The sequence below is a fragment of the Vulpes vulpes genome, chromosome 8 (genome assembly GCF_048418805.1).
Source record: "Vulpes vulpes isolate BD-2025 chromosome 8, VulVul3, whole genome shotgun sequence".
NCBI classification, from domain to species: domain Eukaryota; kingdom Metazoa; phylum Chordata; class Mammalia; order Carnivora; family Canidae; genus Vulpes; species Vulpes vulpes.
This window is the reverse complement of record NC_132787.1, coordinates 98,858,899-98,876,245: the sequence shown is the minus strand read 5'-3', so window position 1 is coordinate 98,876,245 and position 17,347 is coordinate 98,858,899. Positions and strand designations below refer to the sequence as shown.

Below are 17,347 nucleotides of genomic sequence, written 5' to 3'. Positions count from 1 at the left end.
GTTTCAACAAGTTTGTTTACTGTTTGTGTTTATACGGGTATGAATTTTCTATTTACACTCTGATCATTCATCTCTTCTGATTCTAATGGTTCCCTACAATAATTGGAATTTGCTTTATATTTAAGGCTACAGATAAGTGTGCATACACATGTTAATAGCTATGTGTATACACATAGCTATTAACATTTTGTCTAGTGTATTTTCAATTAGTTTTCTTTGACATATTTTAATATTAAACTGTTTATTCCAAATGTTAATGATTTTTAAAAGATGGTACATAGTGTGGTTCTGGCTATATTTTCCACCAAATTGCCATCAAGTGATGATGGCATCACTTATAATACAATTATATTGCCTTTTCCTCTAGTTCTGAAAAGCTTCCTAGATCATACATTAAGTAATTATGTATAGTTGAGTCTATTTCTAGACTCTCCATTCTGTTATGCTGATCTATAGATCTATTTTTGTGCCAGTTAATCCTTTACTTTTTCAAGGAGAGCTCAAATTTCCTCTCCTGAGTCTGCTTTTCCAGGTTAAACCTCCTCAGTTCCTTCCATTGCTGCTCCTGTATTTGGCATCTAAGCCCCACCCCGATCCCCTGGGGCCTAGAAGAAGCTATGGTAATTACTGCTAAAATATTAGTCATATAAATTTATTGTTTCATTTGACTTTTTAATAAATTGTTAATTGAAGTAAGTTGATCTACAAAATTATATGAGTTTCAGATGTGCAACATAGTGATTTGACAATTATATACATTACGGATGCTCACCATGATAAGTGTAGTTACCACCTGTCACCATACAAAGTTATTATAATATTGACTCTATTTCCTATGCTGTACTTTTCATCCTAATGACTTATTTATTTTATAATTGAAAGTTTGTAATCCCCTTCACCTATTTTCTCCATCCTCTCCCCCCCTACGCTCTGGCAATAATCAGTTTATTCTCTGTATCATGCATGAGTCTGTTTCTGTTTTGTATTTGTTTGCTTGTTTGTGTGTTTCACTTAATATTTTGAGGTAGGTTTTAACATATACAATTTACAGTTGATTGAACAGGATGAGAAAGGTTCACGGGATGCCTGGGTGGCTCAGTGGTTGAGTATCTGCTTTTGGCTCAAGGTGTGATCCTGGATCCAAAGATCCAGTCCCACATTGGGCTCCCCGCAGGAAGCTTGCTTCTCCCTCTGCCTATGACTCTGCCTCTCTGTGTCTCTCATGAATAAATAAAATCAAGAAAGAAAGAAAGAAAGAAAGAAAGAAAGAAAGAAAGAAAGAAGAAAGAAAGAAAGAAAGAAGAAAGAAAGAAAGAAAGAAAGAAAGAAAGAAAGAAAGAAAGAAAGGAAGGAAGGAAGGAAGGAAGAAAGAAAGAAAGAAAGAAAAAGAAAGAAAGAAAGAAAGAAAGAAAGAAAGAAAGAAAGAAAGAAAGAGAAAGAAAGAGAAAGAAAGAAAGGTTCAGGAACTTTTCCCAAAGGCACTAGCTAATGGAAGTGCTAGTTTTAGGAATCCCCTTCTTTCTTACTTCTAGGCCTATGCTCTTCCTTGTAGATGGCATCACTTCACAGCACAATGTAAGCTACTTGTAACTGGCTTTTTGGGTTCTGCAGTGGTTAAATAGGTGCAGTTGTAAATTCTCAGTAAAGGTAAATATGTGATATCATATACCATATATATATATCTTGAGATTTCCTTTTGTTTTCAACATGGAAGGCATTAGATTAACAGAGAGATATGGTTTAATCGTAATATGTAAATTGGCTGATGGTGAAACCTATCCCCTCAAATGATTACTCAACATACTGCTCCAAGTGGCAGTGACACAGCCCAGAAGCATTTGTCATCCCCACAGGGTGCCAGAGGAAGCAGCACTTCCTCTTCCTCAGCACATGTTACCTGTACTCTCAGAAGGCACACGGCTGGGAGGGAGGAGGGTGGAGGATGCCACGTTAGCAGCCTGTGCACATAACTGCCAAGTCAAATAGAACCGGAAGGTCTAATTTTAGCCCACTCAGCCTTGGCATTGTCCCTTTTAGCCAAGATATTTTTCAAGCACCACAATAAAGTGCTTTGTTCCAGCCTTGCTGGGGACTTCACAAAGACCCAGCAAGGACAGAGCAAGCATAATTCAGAACTGGAAACATATCAAAGATAAGGAACCTCAATGGAGAGGGTCAGCACTATCCAGCAACCTTTGGTAAATATGCCCTTTCCATCCACCTTCCAAAGCTCCAAGAAGAGGCCTATGGTTACGTCTTCTTCCTCTAACTTCTTTGTTAACCTTCTGTTGGCTGCTTACCTACAGGTGTCTTTGCTCTTTCATGCTGGGATTTGCAATTTACTCCCTCTCTTTTTTCCTGCTTAATAAACCCACTTCTTTCCATTTATCTCAGTCTTATTGCTTTCCTGAGATGTCCAGAAAGTGCCCTAGATTAAGAGCTAAAGACAATTTTACCCTTTATAAACTACCTCTGTGATTTGTCCATTACATTGGCCTAGTGAATTAGGTGAGGTGGAAACTTTCATAGAACTTTTGAAGAAAACTGAAGCTCAAAATGGAAGCTGACCGTGGCTAAAGTCACCCAGGAAAACATTGGTGGAGTTGGGACTGGAACCCAGCCCTGGTGCTTTAAGGAAAGGTGTGGTGTGTGGTCCACAAACCTGTCAAAGTACAGACAATACATACCTGCCATATTGGGGGGGGGGGGGGCTGGAAAACTTTCGAGAATGTCAGTCAGCTTCATAGCCAGGTTGAGGACTGAGAATGGTGGCTTCAGGTAAATTACCATTATCAATAACATGTGCACCTCCTATATAAAAGGAAGATACCCAGGAAAACTGAAGAACTCACTGAAATGTCCCAAGTCATCACCTTAAATACTATCAACAGCTAAATGTAAAAGAGAATGTTGGGGAGGGGAGGTAGTGTGGGGCTGCTGTCAGACAAAGCACAGTAAACAAGGGTATGGTTGTTATGCACATTTAAATCAGCTGCCTTCTCCACTGACAAGCATTTCTAGAGAGATTTAGTCCTCTCCCCCTTCCCAAGCTCTAGAGAGGGAGACACCCTTACAAATGGAGATTTCCCTTATAAATGTAAATATCTCTTTCATAAGGGTAACTTCTACTCATATTTCAAAGATTCTCCTATGTCTCTTGGTTCTTAAAAATTATCAGCCTAAAATTGATCCTATGCTGAAGAGGCATATATTGGGGTAGCAAATTCTGCTCCCTTTCACCTTCTTGGCTCTTTCCTTTGACCTTGGAGTAGATCACTCCGGATCTCATTAGGCAATCCTGATCTGGCCTTAGGCAGCCAGAAGTGATAATCTATGGGATCATCATCTTTTCTATCTTTGAATCTTCTATCTTTTGAATTTCAGTCATTATAATAAACATTGGATAGCGCTTTAGCATTTACGAAAACTCTTTCCTATCTTACATTTCATTTAAACCATGTGATGACACACCAAGTTGGATACTGTTATCATCAATCTTACACATGGTAAAGCTGAGCCTCAGAATGGTTTCCTAACATGGCAGATCCTGAGGATCAGAGACTGACCCCGGTGTCCTCCCCACACTGTGTCTCCCCATCTCCAGGACATCGAGATAGGTGAGAAGATGACAGATTCAGGATTCTTCTGAGCTTCTCTTCCATATTCATCACTTCACCCAGAGCTACTCAGGATGGCCCTCAGAATTAATGATCTTCGGCCTGCAAGTGAACCCTGACATATTGCTATGAATTAATTATTGGAAGAGGGAATGGCTTTAATTGAAAGTACCATGAAAGTTCTTTCCAAGACTCCCCAAACTCATTGTTTTGTGAACAAAAGACATTTTGTGCATTTGTTTGTTGGAAATACTTATGGATATTTTTCCTGATTATAAATGTTATGTGCACTCATTATAAAAAGTTCAGAATGATATTGAAAAGTCAAATATTGGGGCACCTGGGTGGTTCAGTGGTTGAGTGTCTGCCTTCAGCTCAGGTCGTGATTCTGGGGTCCTGGGATTAAGTCCTGCATCAGGCTCCCCATAGGGAGCCTGCTTCTCCCTCTTCCTATGTCTCTGCCTCTCTCTGTTTCTCATGAACAAATAAATAAAATCTTAAAAAAAAAAAAAAGTCGAGTGTTACTATTATACTGCCAGCAGTTAGAACCACTATTAAGATTTTGATGTAAATTGTGCACTGCCCAAACTTTCTGTGCACACAAGCTCAAGTTTGTATATGTATAAAGCAAAGGCAAGGTGATACTACACATGATGTTTTTGTGACTTGGTTTTTTAACTTAACAGTCTATTGCAATATCTTCTCTCCTTTTTTCTTTTTTCTTTTTTTTTTGGACCTCAAGTGCACATTTATGTTCATTATACTCTTCCATTCATGGTGCACCGTCATCATCGTCTATATAAAATCCCTCTTGGATTTTATTATATATTTTTTCATCTTCTGCACTCACTCCCATTTTCCCCTTCCATTCCATTGTGTTTAATACATGTCCTTGCTTAAGTGTTTATCCTTGAAAATACATAGCTGTTTTGTATACTGACATGTTTTAATTTAAATAAGTGACATTGAATCAGTAGATGTGTATTACCACTTTTAATAGCCTCATAATTCCTGTTATGTAGTTTTAACAAAATCAATTTAACCAGTTTTCTATGATGGACATTTAAGTTGTTTTTTAAAAAGGTGTTCTTTTTTTTTTTTAATTGTTTTAAATAATGCTGGAGGAAATGTCTTGGTATATACATATCTGTGGATTTGTGTGATTGTTTCCTTGAGATCATTTTGAAGGACCACTTTACAAATAATTCTTCACCCAATTTTCCAGCTCCTGAAGTAGCTTTGTTACTAACTCCCTGGGGCTCCCTCCCACACCCTCATCTTTCTCTGTTCCTTCCTCTCTGTCTCTCTCCACTTTGTGTGTGTCTCCCTAATGGCACTTAGCACATTCATCTTTGATCTCTGTTTCATATGTTCTCTCTTATCGCTCAGCTGATAAGCTCCAGCTAGTTGTTGACAGAGATCACATCGTAATTAATTGATTCAACAACATTTCCTGGGCACCTGTTCATTGTAGGCTGAGGCTAACCTGACAATCACTCTGTGCTTGGGGAAGCCTGAGTCTAGTGAGGCAGTAGACATGCCTAAGGCAGCCAGATGTGCCCTACGGTGACCATGCCCTGGCAGGTGGTGTGGTGACAGCAGCATGTACAAGAGTCAGAGTATGAAAAGGGAAGCCAGACAGTGAAGTCACCCAGATGAGGTGCCTCATCTATGTCTGGAACATGGTTTGGAATTTGCTAGAAGGCTAAAGGGGAGCAAATTGCAACTCCCCTCAAAGCCAAAGGAACAGCTAGTACACACCAGAGGTTTGAGATGATATAGCAAGTTAGAGCCAAGGGTGGGATCATGCGCAGGGGTGAGACCAAAGAGATCCTGGGTGTGGGGCAACAGGAGCCCAGGTGGGTGGGCCTGGAAAGCCTCTCTGAGGATTAGATTCAGTGAGGCTAATGGAAGGCCGATGAAGAGGTTACATAGGACAGGGCCTTGATGGATTTGATGTTTTAGAAAGATAATTTGGCTATAGTGTGGAAGATGGATTTCAGGAGGGCACACTGGATGGGGGAGCAAGTTCGGACAATGATAAAAGTGAGAGATGATGGCAGCCTCACCTAAGGTAGTGGTGAGAGAGAGGTCGATGGATTTTGAGAAAGAGTTAGGAAGTAGGATCTACAAACTACTTCACATGATCATTGGTTGGATACAGGAATGTGAGGAGAGGCAGAGTCCTGGATACACATCCAGGCTCTGAATGGGACTCTGGGCAAATGGCAGGGCCATTTACCCAGAGAAGAGCATAGGAGTCTTCCTATGCTGAGTTTGGTATGGTTGTAGGATACCAAGGTGGAGATGTCTAACAGGAGGATGGAGATATTGTCTAGCATCCAGGGAAGGCTTACTCTGGAGATGGATTTGGGAACCATATTTATCTTTGTAATATAGGGACATTGAGTAAAGGATTGTTGAATAACTGAATTATTGAATTAATTTCTCATATCATACTTCCTTCAAATAGAACATTTTACTTCTATAAAGCCATCTTTATATGAGAATTTCAAAGTTCTCTGTATTTAAGACCCACTCATATGAGTTAAACTATTTTTTAGAATTACCATTAGAGATAGCAATTTAGGAACATGGTAAAAGTAAACAGCTCTCAGAATGGAAAGACCACCAGCCTAAGAGTCAGAAGACTTTAGTGACTCTGCTACTACCAATAGACACTTGGACATGTCACTGTCCCCTTGGGATAGCCAAGTCCTTAACTCTGACAGCAAGGAGAGGGCTGGCACCACTGATGCTCAAGGCTGCTCCTGGCCCCGGGACTGGGGATGTGCGGGTGACGTGGGCGCCCCTGCTCTGTACTTCTCTCCCACAGCTCCCTGCTGATAGGAGATAAGGACCACGGTCCTTCCCCACTGAGACTTGGCAGCACAACCTAGCACACAATCTGTTGGACAGAAGGCTGTGATTATTAATGAAAGCATTTCCTCTGTTACCTCACAGAACTCAGTGAGGTTCTGACACTGCCAGAGATGGCCTGTTTCCTTTCATAGAAATCGATGCTCAGACACACATAGAATGGTTGGAGAAAGACGCACAGGGAAGTAAAAATAAGACACAGAAAAGTGGGTGGCTGTTTGAAACACTCCTAGATGAAAGGTTACTAGCTATTAATCAGCTTACACTTCTGTTCAGTGGGTGAGTGGGGAATTAGATGGAAACTTCACTCAACAGTTGATGCTTAGTCAGGGATGCAGGGTCCTCAGATGACTTTCCTCTGTTGGGTTGGGTATGAAACACTTTTACTTGAATAAGAAGCAGGACCACAGTAAAATCCCCCAGGTGTCACAATTTGTGCACTTCGGTTTATACATACCAGGTCTGGTACAAGGTGTTAAGGTTAAGGTGATGCCTAGATATCTGGGCCTGGATCTTGAAATATCTGCCTCCCTATCTTCTGGAGCAGCCCAGTTTGCTGGGTCCCATGATGAGGCTAATAATAGCTACTGTTTGTTGAACACCTGCTACGTGGAAGGCACTGTGGGAAGAAATTCGCTGTGTTATCTCATTAATTCTCATAACAGCCTTGTGAGCAAATTTCATCATTTCCATTTGACAAATGAGGAAACCTCCAATGGGCTGAGTAGTTGCTCATAAGTAATATACTGTGTATGCAGCAGGAATATCATTTGACTCCATGTCTGCCTCCAACACGCTTTTTTGTCCAAATAAACAAGTCCAGTGAAAAAAGAAACATTGTGGCCCAACAGAAAAGGGAAGGGAACTCGCCAGATGGGGTGAAAGGGAAACTGAGTCTGAGGAGAAACTTTCCCAAAGTCATATCCTAGCACCCAGGCACCAAGGTGGCTTTCGGCTTAACCGCACTTCCCAGGTACTTGAGAGATGTTCTTTGTGTCTGGGAAAGGAGGAAGAAGGCCATGGAGTCTGACCTCCAACGCTGGTCCAGCCACTTGAGCACCTTGTAGATCAGAATCCCTGAGCACCTGGTCACCTCGTTACCAGATGGGTTTTAGTTTGGAACCACTTAGATCCCAGAGCTAATGTCCACCAGCAGCTCCCACCCTGGATCAGGTGTCTGATCTGATCCTAGGCAAAACCTTTAGACTTAGAGGGACCACTCAGGTAAGAACTTGGCTGGAAGCATCTGGGACAGGCCTACTGGGCAGGGAGGCCACTCTTCATAGTCTGGTCTCAGGGACATAGAGTAGCTCTTTCCTATCCTGCAAGGCTCAGACCCTCAGCCACTGTCGGTGCCCAAGGGTCACAGGCCTGGGCACTATAGCAGCCTCCAGGTTTTCTTCTGTGGCTCAGTAGCCAGGGGCACTGCTAGCTAGGCCCTGTTATGGACTTGTTATATTCCCTGACACAAGTCCCCTAACCTTCCTTGGACAGATGGTTTCATTTCCAGAAAATGAAGGGGGTTAGATCAGATGATTAATCCCTGGGGCCCACTTCTGTTTTCGCCTTTGTGTATATATTATTCTTTCTGGGTTGGAACTCTTGTCACTTGCCCTGACAGTGCCATTGCCACTGCCACTGAAATAGTTTTCTTCATTTATTGCAGATCAAATAATTCTTGCCTTATCTTGAGTCCCCAGGGATGCAATCTGCACCCTCCTAACCTCCCACCTGTTTTGTGCTTGTGGGCCAGAACTCCACTGTAATCCCATGAGGTTCAGGGCTTGAAGTAAAGCCATCAGAGAATGCCATAAGAAAGGAACTGGAGGGTATTATGCTGAGTGAAATAAGTCAATCGGAGAAGGACAAACATTATATGTTCTCATTCATTTGGGGAATATAAAAAATAGTGAAAGGGAATAAAGGGGAAAGGAGAAAAAATGAGTGGGAAATATCAGAAAGGGTGACAGAACATGAAAGACTCCTAACTCTGGGAAACGAACTAGGGGTGGTGGAAGGGGAGGTGGTTGGGGGGTGAGGGTGACTGGGTGTCAGGCACTGAGGTGGGCACTTGACGGGATGAGCACTGGGTGTTATTGTATATGTTGACAAATTAAACACCAATAAAAAATAAATTCATTTAAAAAAAAAAAGAAAGGAAAGGAAAGAAAAAGAAAGGATTTCTCGCCTTTTCTGAAGCTTCTCTGGTCCCCAGAGACAGAAAAAAAAAAGGCCAGCCTGGGATTCACACTCTGTCCCTGGGTAGATGCTGCTGGGGGCTTGTGAGTATTTTGCTTAGGAAGATACAGACTAGAGGGGCAGAAAGAGCCATTGTGTCAAATAATTGTCCTTATTAGAAAAAACAAAACAAAACAAAACAACCCACACAATGTGCTGGGCAACTCTGGGGCATGTTTTCAGGGTTGTTTTAACAGTCTCTGGAAACTAGCAACCTAGTGTCATTTGTTTATAGGATCCAAGGGAGGTAGTGATGGAGATTGTTTCAACATCCCTGCTCAGAGATAAACATGTGTCCTGGCTTATAGGCTTTGGGTGTTTGGCATGGGGACAGTGTGCTGCTGGGGTAGGAGGGTGGGATCACCCAGCCGGGGTCAGGAGACCAGGGAACTCCCTCTGCCGTTGGTTGCCTGTGTGATCTTGGAGAGTCTCAGACTTTCTAACCTAAAATCAAGGGGATTAAAGCAGAAGAGGGCAGCCCCGTTGGCTCAGCGGTTTAGTGCCGCCTTCAGCTTAGGTCATGATCCCGGGTCCTGGGATCGAGTCCTGCATCGAGCTTGCTGCAGGGAGCCTGCCTCTCCCTCTGCCTGTGTCTCTGCCTCTCTCTCTCTCTCTCTCTCTGTGTGTCTCTCATGAATAAATAAATAAAATCTTTTTTAAAAAAATAAATAAAGCAGAAAAGCCTGGAGGAAAATCTTTACAAGCTTTGGTCTTCCCTAGTTGTGTGATTTTTAAATTCTTTTTTTTTTTTTTTGTGGGGGGAGCAAGGAGGCGGAACAGAGGGAGAAGTAGAGAGAATCTTAAGTAGGCTCCATGCCCAGCACAGAACCCCACATGGGGCTCCATCCCAGGACCCTGAGATCAAGAACTGAGACAAAATCGAGTCACATGCTTAACTGACTAAGCCTCCCAGGCACCCCTCAAACTCTTAATGTTAGTCCCCAATACAAGATCTTGAAACAACATCAGGGATATCAGACAGAGGGAGCAAGGCATCAACGAGAACTTGGATTGTATCTATGCTGCTTTGGATGCTTTCTCCTCAGACCATCTACTCTGATTTTTGTTCATGGTTTTCATCAGTGCTCTCCAAATTGACCTGAGTTGCTTGCTAAAAGTACAGATTTCCTTCTCAGTGTGGGTCTCATGCAGCTACATTTTTAACTAGAGTAGCAAGGATGATTTTTGTCCTCAGGCAAGTTTGGGGAACACTAGTTTAGAGCTTTCACCTGGGGAATAGTCACAGGTGAAGTTGCCTGATCTTCAGAAGCTTCAGAAGCTCCTGAAAAGGCGAGAAATCCTTTCTTACGGATTAGGCATTTGTCTCTCTGGTCCCTCTGCTCTGAGCCTTCATCTCATCATTATCCCCATATTCCAACGGGTGTCAGTGTCTCCCCATCCAGTTCTGAGCTCTTCAAGACTGGAATCACATCTTCTCTCTACATCCCACCATGCCTAGCATGGAACCTTTCCCATAGACAATACCTATAAATGTCAGCCACGCTGAGGTGTCCAGAGCTGACCAGGCCATAGGTCATTATTGATGTGAACCATGGTGTCAAGAGGAAGGAGAAGGGGAGAATAGTACAGACTTGTGGAGAAGTGTCAGAGAGAAGCCAGCCTTGGAACCAAGCCTTGCAGGAGGAGTACTGTTTAGACAGGTGGTAAAGAAAGGAAGAGACATCCAGGCAGGAGTCTAAGCATGAGAGGGCCTGTCTCTTCCAGTTATTTCAGTGTATACAAGTCAGGAGCCTAGGGCTGAGGGAGAGCACCTGCTGTATTCAAGGCTGGCCCAGGTAATCTGACACTACAGCCAGCTCGGCTCCTGGTTAAGACTCCTTCCACACGTGGCACTGTACTCCACCGGCCTCCAGCTGAGCCCCTAAAGTCCTTCCTTCCTCCGCTCTGAGCCTTACTTCCAGGGCTGTTTCCCCATGGTGTGCTTATCCTGTTGTGTGTCTGCATGTGTGCCTGGGCCGCCCCATCTCAGCCCCCAGTCTGCATGAATCTTGCCAAGATTCAGCCGGGCCGATGGCCAGATTACCTGCCTGTGAGAAGCCAGGCCTGCTGCTCTGTGTGCCTCATCGCAAGCAGTGGGTCCTGCTGTGTTCCAGGAGGCTGGACTCAGATATCAGAGTGAGTAAAGGACAAGCTCAGGGCAACGCACACGCGCGCGCGCGCGCACACACACACACACACACACACACACACACAGATACTACTCGAGTCCTCTCTAAGACCCAGTGGGTTTGTGGAGGAAAGATGTTCACGGGCACATCTTGCCTCCCCTGGCAGGCCCAATCATCCTATAGGAAGTCTCCCAGATGTGTCCTGAGGGCACTCACTCGTACATGCTCTGCCTCCTCTGCTCTGGAATTCTGCTATAGAGACTGTAGGAAGTGGAAGAGAGGTGAGAACTCAAGGCAGGAAGGCCAGTGAGAAGGTGGTTGCAGAATCCAGTCAAGAGAAGGTGATGGCCTGTATTAGGAAACCAAGGGGGTTCTAGAGAATGACTTTTATTCTGTACTCAGCTTTATTAGCTGGTTGAGCTAAGGTGAAGTACTCTTTCTCTCTGAGCTTCAAAGCCCTCCTCAGTAAAAGGGGGGTGATAATAATCTCTTTCATACTAGATTGTTACAAGGGTAAATGTTGGTGCATGGAGACTTTTGTAAACTGTGGAGTATAAAAATGTGGTCTTTTCTGGCATCATTTGCAATTTGGTGCTGGGCTCTCCTCATCCACGAGCCCATTCCTGGTGGTGTTCTTTTGCATGCCAAAACCCCTCTACCAGCCTGTTTTGTGCCTCGCCCTGAGTATCTCTCTACTGCAACTCAAACCATGAGATATAATTTGGTTTGGAGCTTGCTTGGTTTTTATCTTATAACCTGGAATGCTTGCTTTCAAATAATACACTCCAGTGTCTGTCCCCTCCCTTCTTAGGCAACAAATGTTCAAGTACCAACCGGTGCCCAGGTAAGGAATCCACAGAGCCAACATGTGTGGACTCTTTTGAGACAAGTTGATTTGAAGTCTGTGACTCATCATTTCATATTTGCAGAACTGATGCTGCTGATCACTGAATGGTGGAGTTGGAAGGGGCTTAAAGGGCATCTGGTCCAACTCACTTGTTTTTCAAATGAGGAAACTGAGCAACAGAGAAAGGATCGGGTCCCAAGATCACAGAATGAACTAAAAACAGAACTGGAATAACACACACACCCCTACCCCACCCCCAGACACACATCCTTTATTTTCTTTTATTTGTGTCATGAAATCTTTTTATTGGGAATGTGATATGCTTTACTGTCATTTTTACCCTTCCTATCATCTTTATCTCATAATGAAAGACACTACAGGCCTGTATCACTGTAGCTCCAGGACAAAGGGAGTGTAGGTGGGGAGTGTTAATCCATCAATGCTTTCCTTCATGCATCAGACATCACTAAGCACCACCTGTATGCCAAATAATGAAGATATTGAGACAAAAGACATGAGCCCTGGCTTCAAGGTGTTCAAAATTTAGTGATGAAGGCAACCACAAAAAAACAGTCTTTGGGAGGGCAGGCAATTTTCCATAGAGTTAAATAAAACATTCCTCCCATCTGTTGCCTGCACATTATATTTATACTTATGATTGCATTGATTCTTTTCATATATAGATTACTATGAGACTATCCTTCCAGAAAGAAACATACCAATACCACAACTTGATGAAGACCAAGGCCAAGGTCCTTGAGTATCTGTTTCACATTGGTTCAGTGTCCCTCATTCATTCGTTCCCTCAAAAAATATTTGTTGAGCAGCTAGTATGAGATAGCCGGGATGCAAAGATGAATAAAAGATAGTCCTCTCTCCCAAGAAACTAACAATTCAGTAGAGAAATAAATAATGACCATGGAAGCTTTTACAAGGGAGTGGGGATGTCTAGGTGAAAGGATGTCTAAGTCAGCCTTGGAAAGTCCCCAAAGGTTTCACAGAGTGGGTGGCATGTGAGCTAAGGCTACTTAAAGAAAGAGAAGACTGCTGAACAAGTGAAAAGACAGATGGGCAGAAAACGAGGATGTGAGTAGGCAGGACAGGTGCCAGGCTAGGGAGATGGGGCTACATCCTGTAGACAATGAGAAGTGTTGACAGTTTTAGGGAGAGGATCAGATGGTAAGGTTTGTATTTTAGAAATTCATTCAAGCAGCTGTGCAGAAGGTGGGCTGGAGTCAGGGAGCTTGGGGAGAATCATTAATCCAAACGAGGCCTGATGATACCAGCAGCAGTGCCACATTGAGCCAGGCCAGAACTTGATTTTTCTATATGATTCATCTACTGCCAGGCACACCTGACTGATAGTTGCTGACCATGACCCATAGTCAAGAAGCATGAAGTTATGCATGTTAGTCTCCAAAACTGACTTATGGTCCTGATGGTGTCCCCTGTGTGAGACCACCTGCTTACCAGTAAACAGCAGGAACAGTTTCAGGTACCATAAGTGATCCCTGAAGAATCCAAGCTTCCTTGCTTAAGAGAGAAGCTGACATGCTGTTGACCTTTTTTTTTTTTTTTTTTTTAAGATTTATTTATTTATTTGAGAGAAAGAGTGCACATAAGCACACACGTATGCAGAGGAAGGTCAGATGGAGAAGAGAGAGAATCTTTAAGCAGACTCTGCACCGAGCTCAGAGCCCATAGCAGGGCTTGATCGCACAACCCTGACATCAGGACCTGAGCCAAAACCAAGAGTTGGACGCTCAACCCACGGAGCCACACAAGCGCTCCCATACTGTTGACCTTCTAAAGGCATTTGAGAGAGGCAGTTTTTAATAATCCTTAATCCATTTTCCCATCGTTAATACAAACTCATTCTGGCTTGTGGTTTTGGTAAACTCCAACAGTTTTTCTAAAATAGGGCCTGGCAAAGTGACTGATCCCTCTCTCATCCCTTCTTTGAGTGCCAAGAGGCGCTGATTCAGCCTCACAAACCTTCCTGCTTTTGCTCCTCCTGTTTCTTCTGAGATGCCTTCCATCCACCTGTCTGTCTGTGATTGTACATCAGAGTCTTGCTAATCCAGGTTCAAATTCTGGCTCTGCCACACTTCACTTGTATGGTCTTGTACAAGAGAGCTGCCCGAATCCTTACTGCTGAGTTGTCATAGAGTTCAAGATTACGTATGGAGAGTGCTCGACACAGTGCCTATCCCACAGCCAACACTCAGCTTTGAGCAGCTGTTACTCTTAGGTGAGATTCTGGTTCAGTAATGCAAATTTGTAATTCTCTACTGAAAACAGCAAAGTGAAATCCTGAAAGTTTGGTACTACATCTTTTGGTTAGCAGGATAACCACGGATTACAGTTTTCTCACCCAGATTAATGAAATTTGACACCTGAGTCTCCAACTTGATTTCCATATCCAGCTGTGGGATCCCACAGTAACCTATAATTAAGAGACTGTGCTAATGGGAGACATGGAGCTTGAAATCAAGAGCAAAAATAAGCAGAGACACTCCATGATAAAGGATATAGTTGCTGATCCTGGGGTCCTTTGCTCAAACAGAAGAGTTCGGAAGACAAATGGCCATTTTAATGATATCTTCTCATTGTGTTAGGTTGGGATGGTGCTGAGGAGAAAGCTTTCCCTGAAAGTAGCAAGAGTGGTTTGGTTTCATCACAGTGAAAGAATTGTTCAGTGTTAGGGCAGGTCACTGACAATGGGTGTGGAATCTCTTGTAAAAGAAGGCAAAAAATTAAAAACAACAAAGTATGTGATGAGATTACCCCTTCTGGGTGATTGCAAGCATGGACCTGCCTAGAGACGAGGAGAGAATGTGTCTCCAGCACATTAAAGCCCTACATTCACTTGGGTAAATTTTTCAAAGCCGAATTGAGTTCCTGTATCAGGATTTTGCAGATCTTGTGACACTTTCCTTATTCTGGTGGTCCTTCAGATTTTCGATTTTAATTTGACTCTAGATAATTTGTTCAGCTTTCACTCTTTTCGTTATAAAACAACAACATTGAGGGATGCCTGGGTGGCTCAGTCGTTGAGCAACTACCTTGGGCCCAGGGCGTGATCCTGGGGTCCCGGGATCAAGTCCCACATCGGGCTCCCTGCATGGAGCCTGCTTCTCTCTCTGCCTGTCTCTGCCTCTCTGTGTGTGTGTCTCTCATGAATAAATAAATAAAATATTTTTTAAAAATTTTAAAATAAAACAACAAGATTGAAGGGAAATTTTTTTTAAAAAAAATTCACTTTAATTTTCCTGCACTAGTGCAAAAACTAGTTTAACTATGGAGTATTGTTTATTTTTATTTATCTGCTTATACCTTAATTAGCCATCACAGTAAATCTGAAGAGTTTTGTCATTATATTTATTTCATTAAGGAAGAAATTTGAGATAAGGCCATTAATTAATATTGCCCTAAGTAACACAGCTAGTAAACAGTCCATAACCTAGCACATAACAGATATAGGTAACATTATTTTATGTATTGTTACTTTTACTTACTAGCAGTAATACTAGGAGAATGGAATTAGGTCAACTGAAATTCACCACCCAGTCTCTCTAAAAAGCCATCAAGTTTGTCAACACTGATGGCGAAGTTATAGATAACCTCTGAAGAGGAGAGGAGAAAGAGAATTAATTTGGCTAATAAAAATAAGCTGTTTCTATTTTAAAAAAAAAAAAAAGCTGCAATGTTGGAACCAGCTGAGATTTGCTACCATTGCTGATCAGATTTCCCAAGTCTGCTTATAATCATTTGCCTGTAAAGCCTTCTCAATGCGTGTGTCAATAATCCCACTTGATATTCTTACAAACTAAATGTGGAATTAGCTATCTAGGCAGCAAGCGCTGCTGCATTTTAATTCCTGGAAGGAAAAAGAAACAGTGCCCATATACTTTACACAAATAGCACCAACAGGGATGGCTGCCTTTCCATGTGGGAGTCGATGCAATGTGAGTGGGAACGCATGATGAGGAGGAAGAGCCCTACCACCTTTCGAGCCCCACAAGGGTCTTTCTTCACTCATCTCCTTTCTGGAATGCCAAATAGAAGGAGGCAGACTTGGAGGGTTGGGGGGTTGATCTGACACAGTGGAGGGAGTTGCCATCACAGGCCTACTTAGGACTCTACTCTGACTTGGCTCCTAATCAGGCTTGAAATGATCACAGCTAATTGCATTAATTTGTTTTTCTCCAGGCAGGATGGGGAAACAGAATAGCAAACTGGCCCCCGAAGTGATGGAGGATCTGGTGAAGAGCACGGAGTTCAACGAGCACGAGCTCAAGCAGTGGTATAAAGGTTTCCTCAAGGACTGTCCAAGTGGGAGGCTGAACCTCGAGGAGTTTCAGCAGCTCTATGTGAAGGTAAGTCATCTTCAGTCTCTTGTCCTTCTCCAGGCCACAAAACACCTCATCTTCCTGAAACATAGCTTCCTAGGTAGGGGGTTGCAACTACAAGTAGCCCATTTGTTTCAAATGCTGATGATTTGCCAAACAAAAGGGAAAGTGGAGGTTCTTAAAAATGCAGAGGGATGAGTTTTGTTCTGGGCCAAAGTCAAGCAGTTTCTGAATAAGAAGAGTAATAGTTCGGTCAAAACATTGACTAGAGGGGCGTCTGGGTGGCTCAGTGGGTGAGCGTTGGCCTTTGGCTCACATCGTGATCCTGGGATCAAATCCTGCATGGGGCTCCCCACAGGGAGTCTGCTTCTCCTTCTGCCTATGTATCTGCCTCTCTCTGTGTGTCTGTCATGAATAAATAAATAAAATATTTTTAAAAATCACTGACTAGAGTTCAAAGGATGACAGTGTAGGGTGAAACTACAATGGAAATCTCAGATAATAGTGTTTGATGATGATTATCGACAAACTGTTAATTACACTACAGTTTGGCATGTAAAAGGTAACTGCACCTCGCTCCATTAAAGAGAAAGTACATGGGACGCTTTTTCACCACCAAATGCCCTCCTATTTGCAGAAAAGCAAACAACCTAGATTCCTCCAATAGCACCATTGGGGCGGGGGGGGCGGGGGGAGGTCCAGTATTCATTTGGGCATAAGGTCTACAATGTGGCCTCTTAACTCAGCATTTTGCACTGTTTACACCCTGGAATTTAGGTAAAACTATCCGTGGAAGGTATCATTTCAACTGCAATGGTATAATCTTGGTTCTTCTGAGCTTATCAGTTGTACTGGTTCTAGATTTGGCAAGATCTAAGACATTCCATTTCGTGCATCCGTATAGCATGTTAGGCTTTTGGAAGAAACGTGTGGTTTTTCTTTGAACTTTTTCTGATGGAAATACCAAATGGAAAATACTACTTTTATCCTTTAAATGTATCAACCATCGATTTGAGTGATGTGGACCATCCAGGTACACCTATGTGTGGGGAATGATTGTATAAAGTATGAACACTGCTTTGACCTCCTGAAGTTGAGAGTTTCACTGAGCCAGTGCTCCAGCAGTCCTATCCTTACATGTGTACAAGCAGGGGCATGTGTAAGAATGCTCCTGGCTATACTGTTTGCAACAGCAAAGCTGGGAAGCAGCCCAAATGCCCATCAAAGGGTGAGTGGAAAATAAACTATGATATGTTCACATAGCAGGCAAAGCAGTTGAACTGT

At 42.9% G+C, this 17,347-nt stretch overlaps 1 protein-coding gene across 1 annotated transcript in view; it reads left to right on the top strand.

The window, feature by feature from the left end:
• The window catches only part of VSNL1 (visinin like 1), a 101,894-nt gene that overhangs the window by 26,243 nt on the left and 58,304 nt on the right, over positions 1-17,347 (top strand). The window contains exon 2 of the mRNA XM_072767667.1: positions 15,924-16,090. Coding sequence (XP_072623768.1) covers positions 15,929-16,090 — 162 coding nt within the window. The 5' untranslated portion in view covers positions 15,924-15,928. The remainder of the gene's footprint in view (positions 1-15,923; positions 16,091-17,347) is intronic.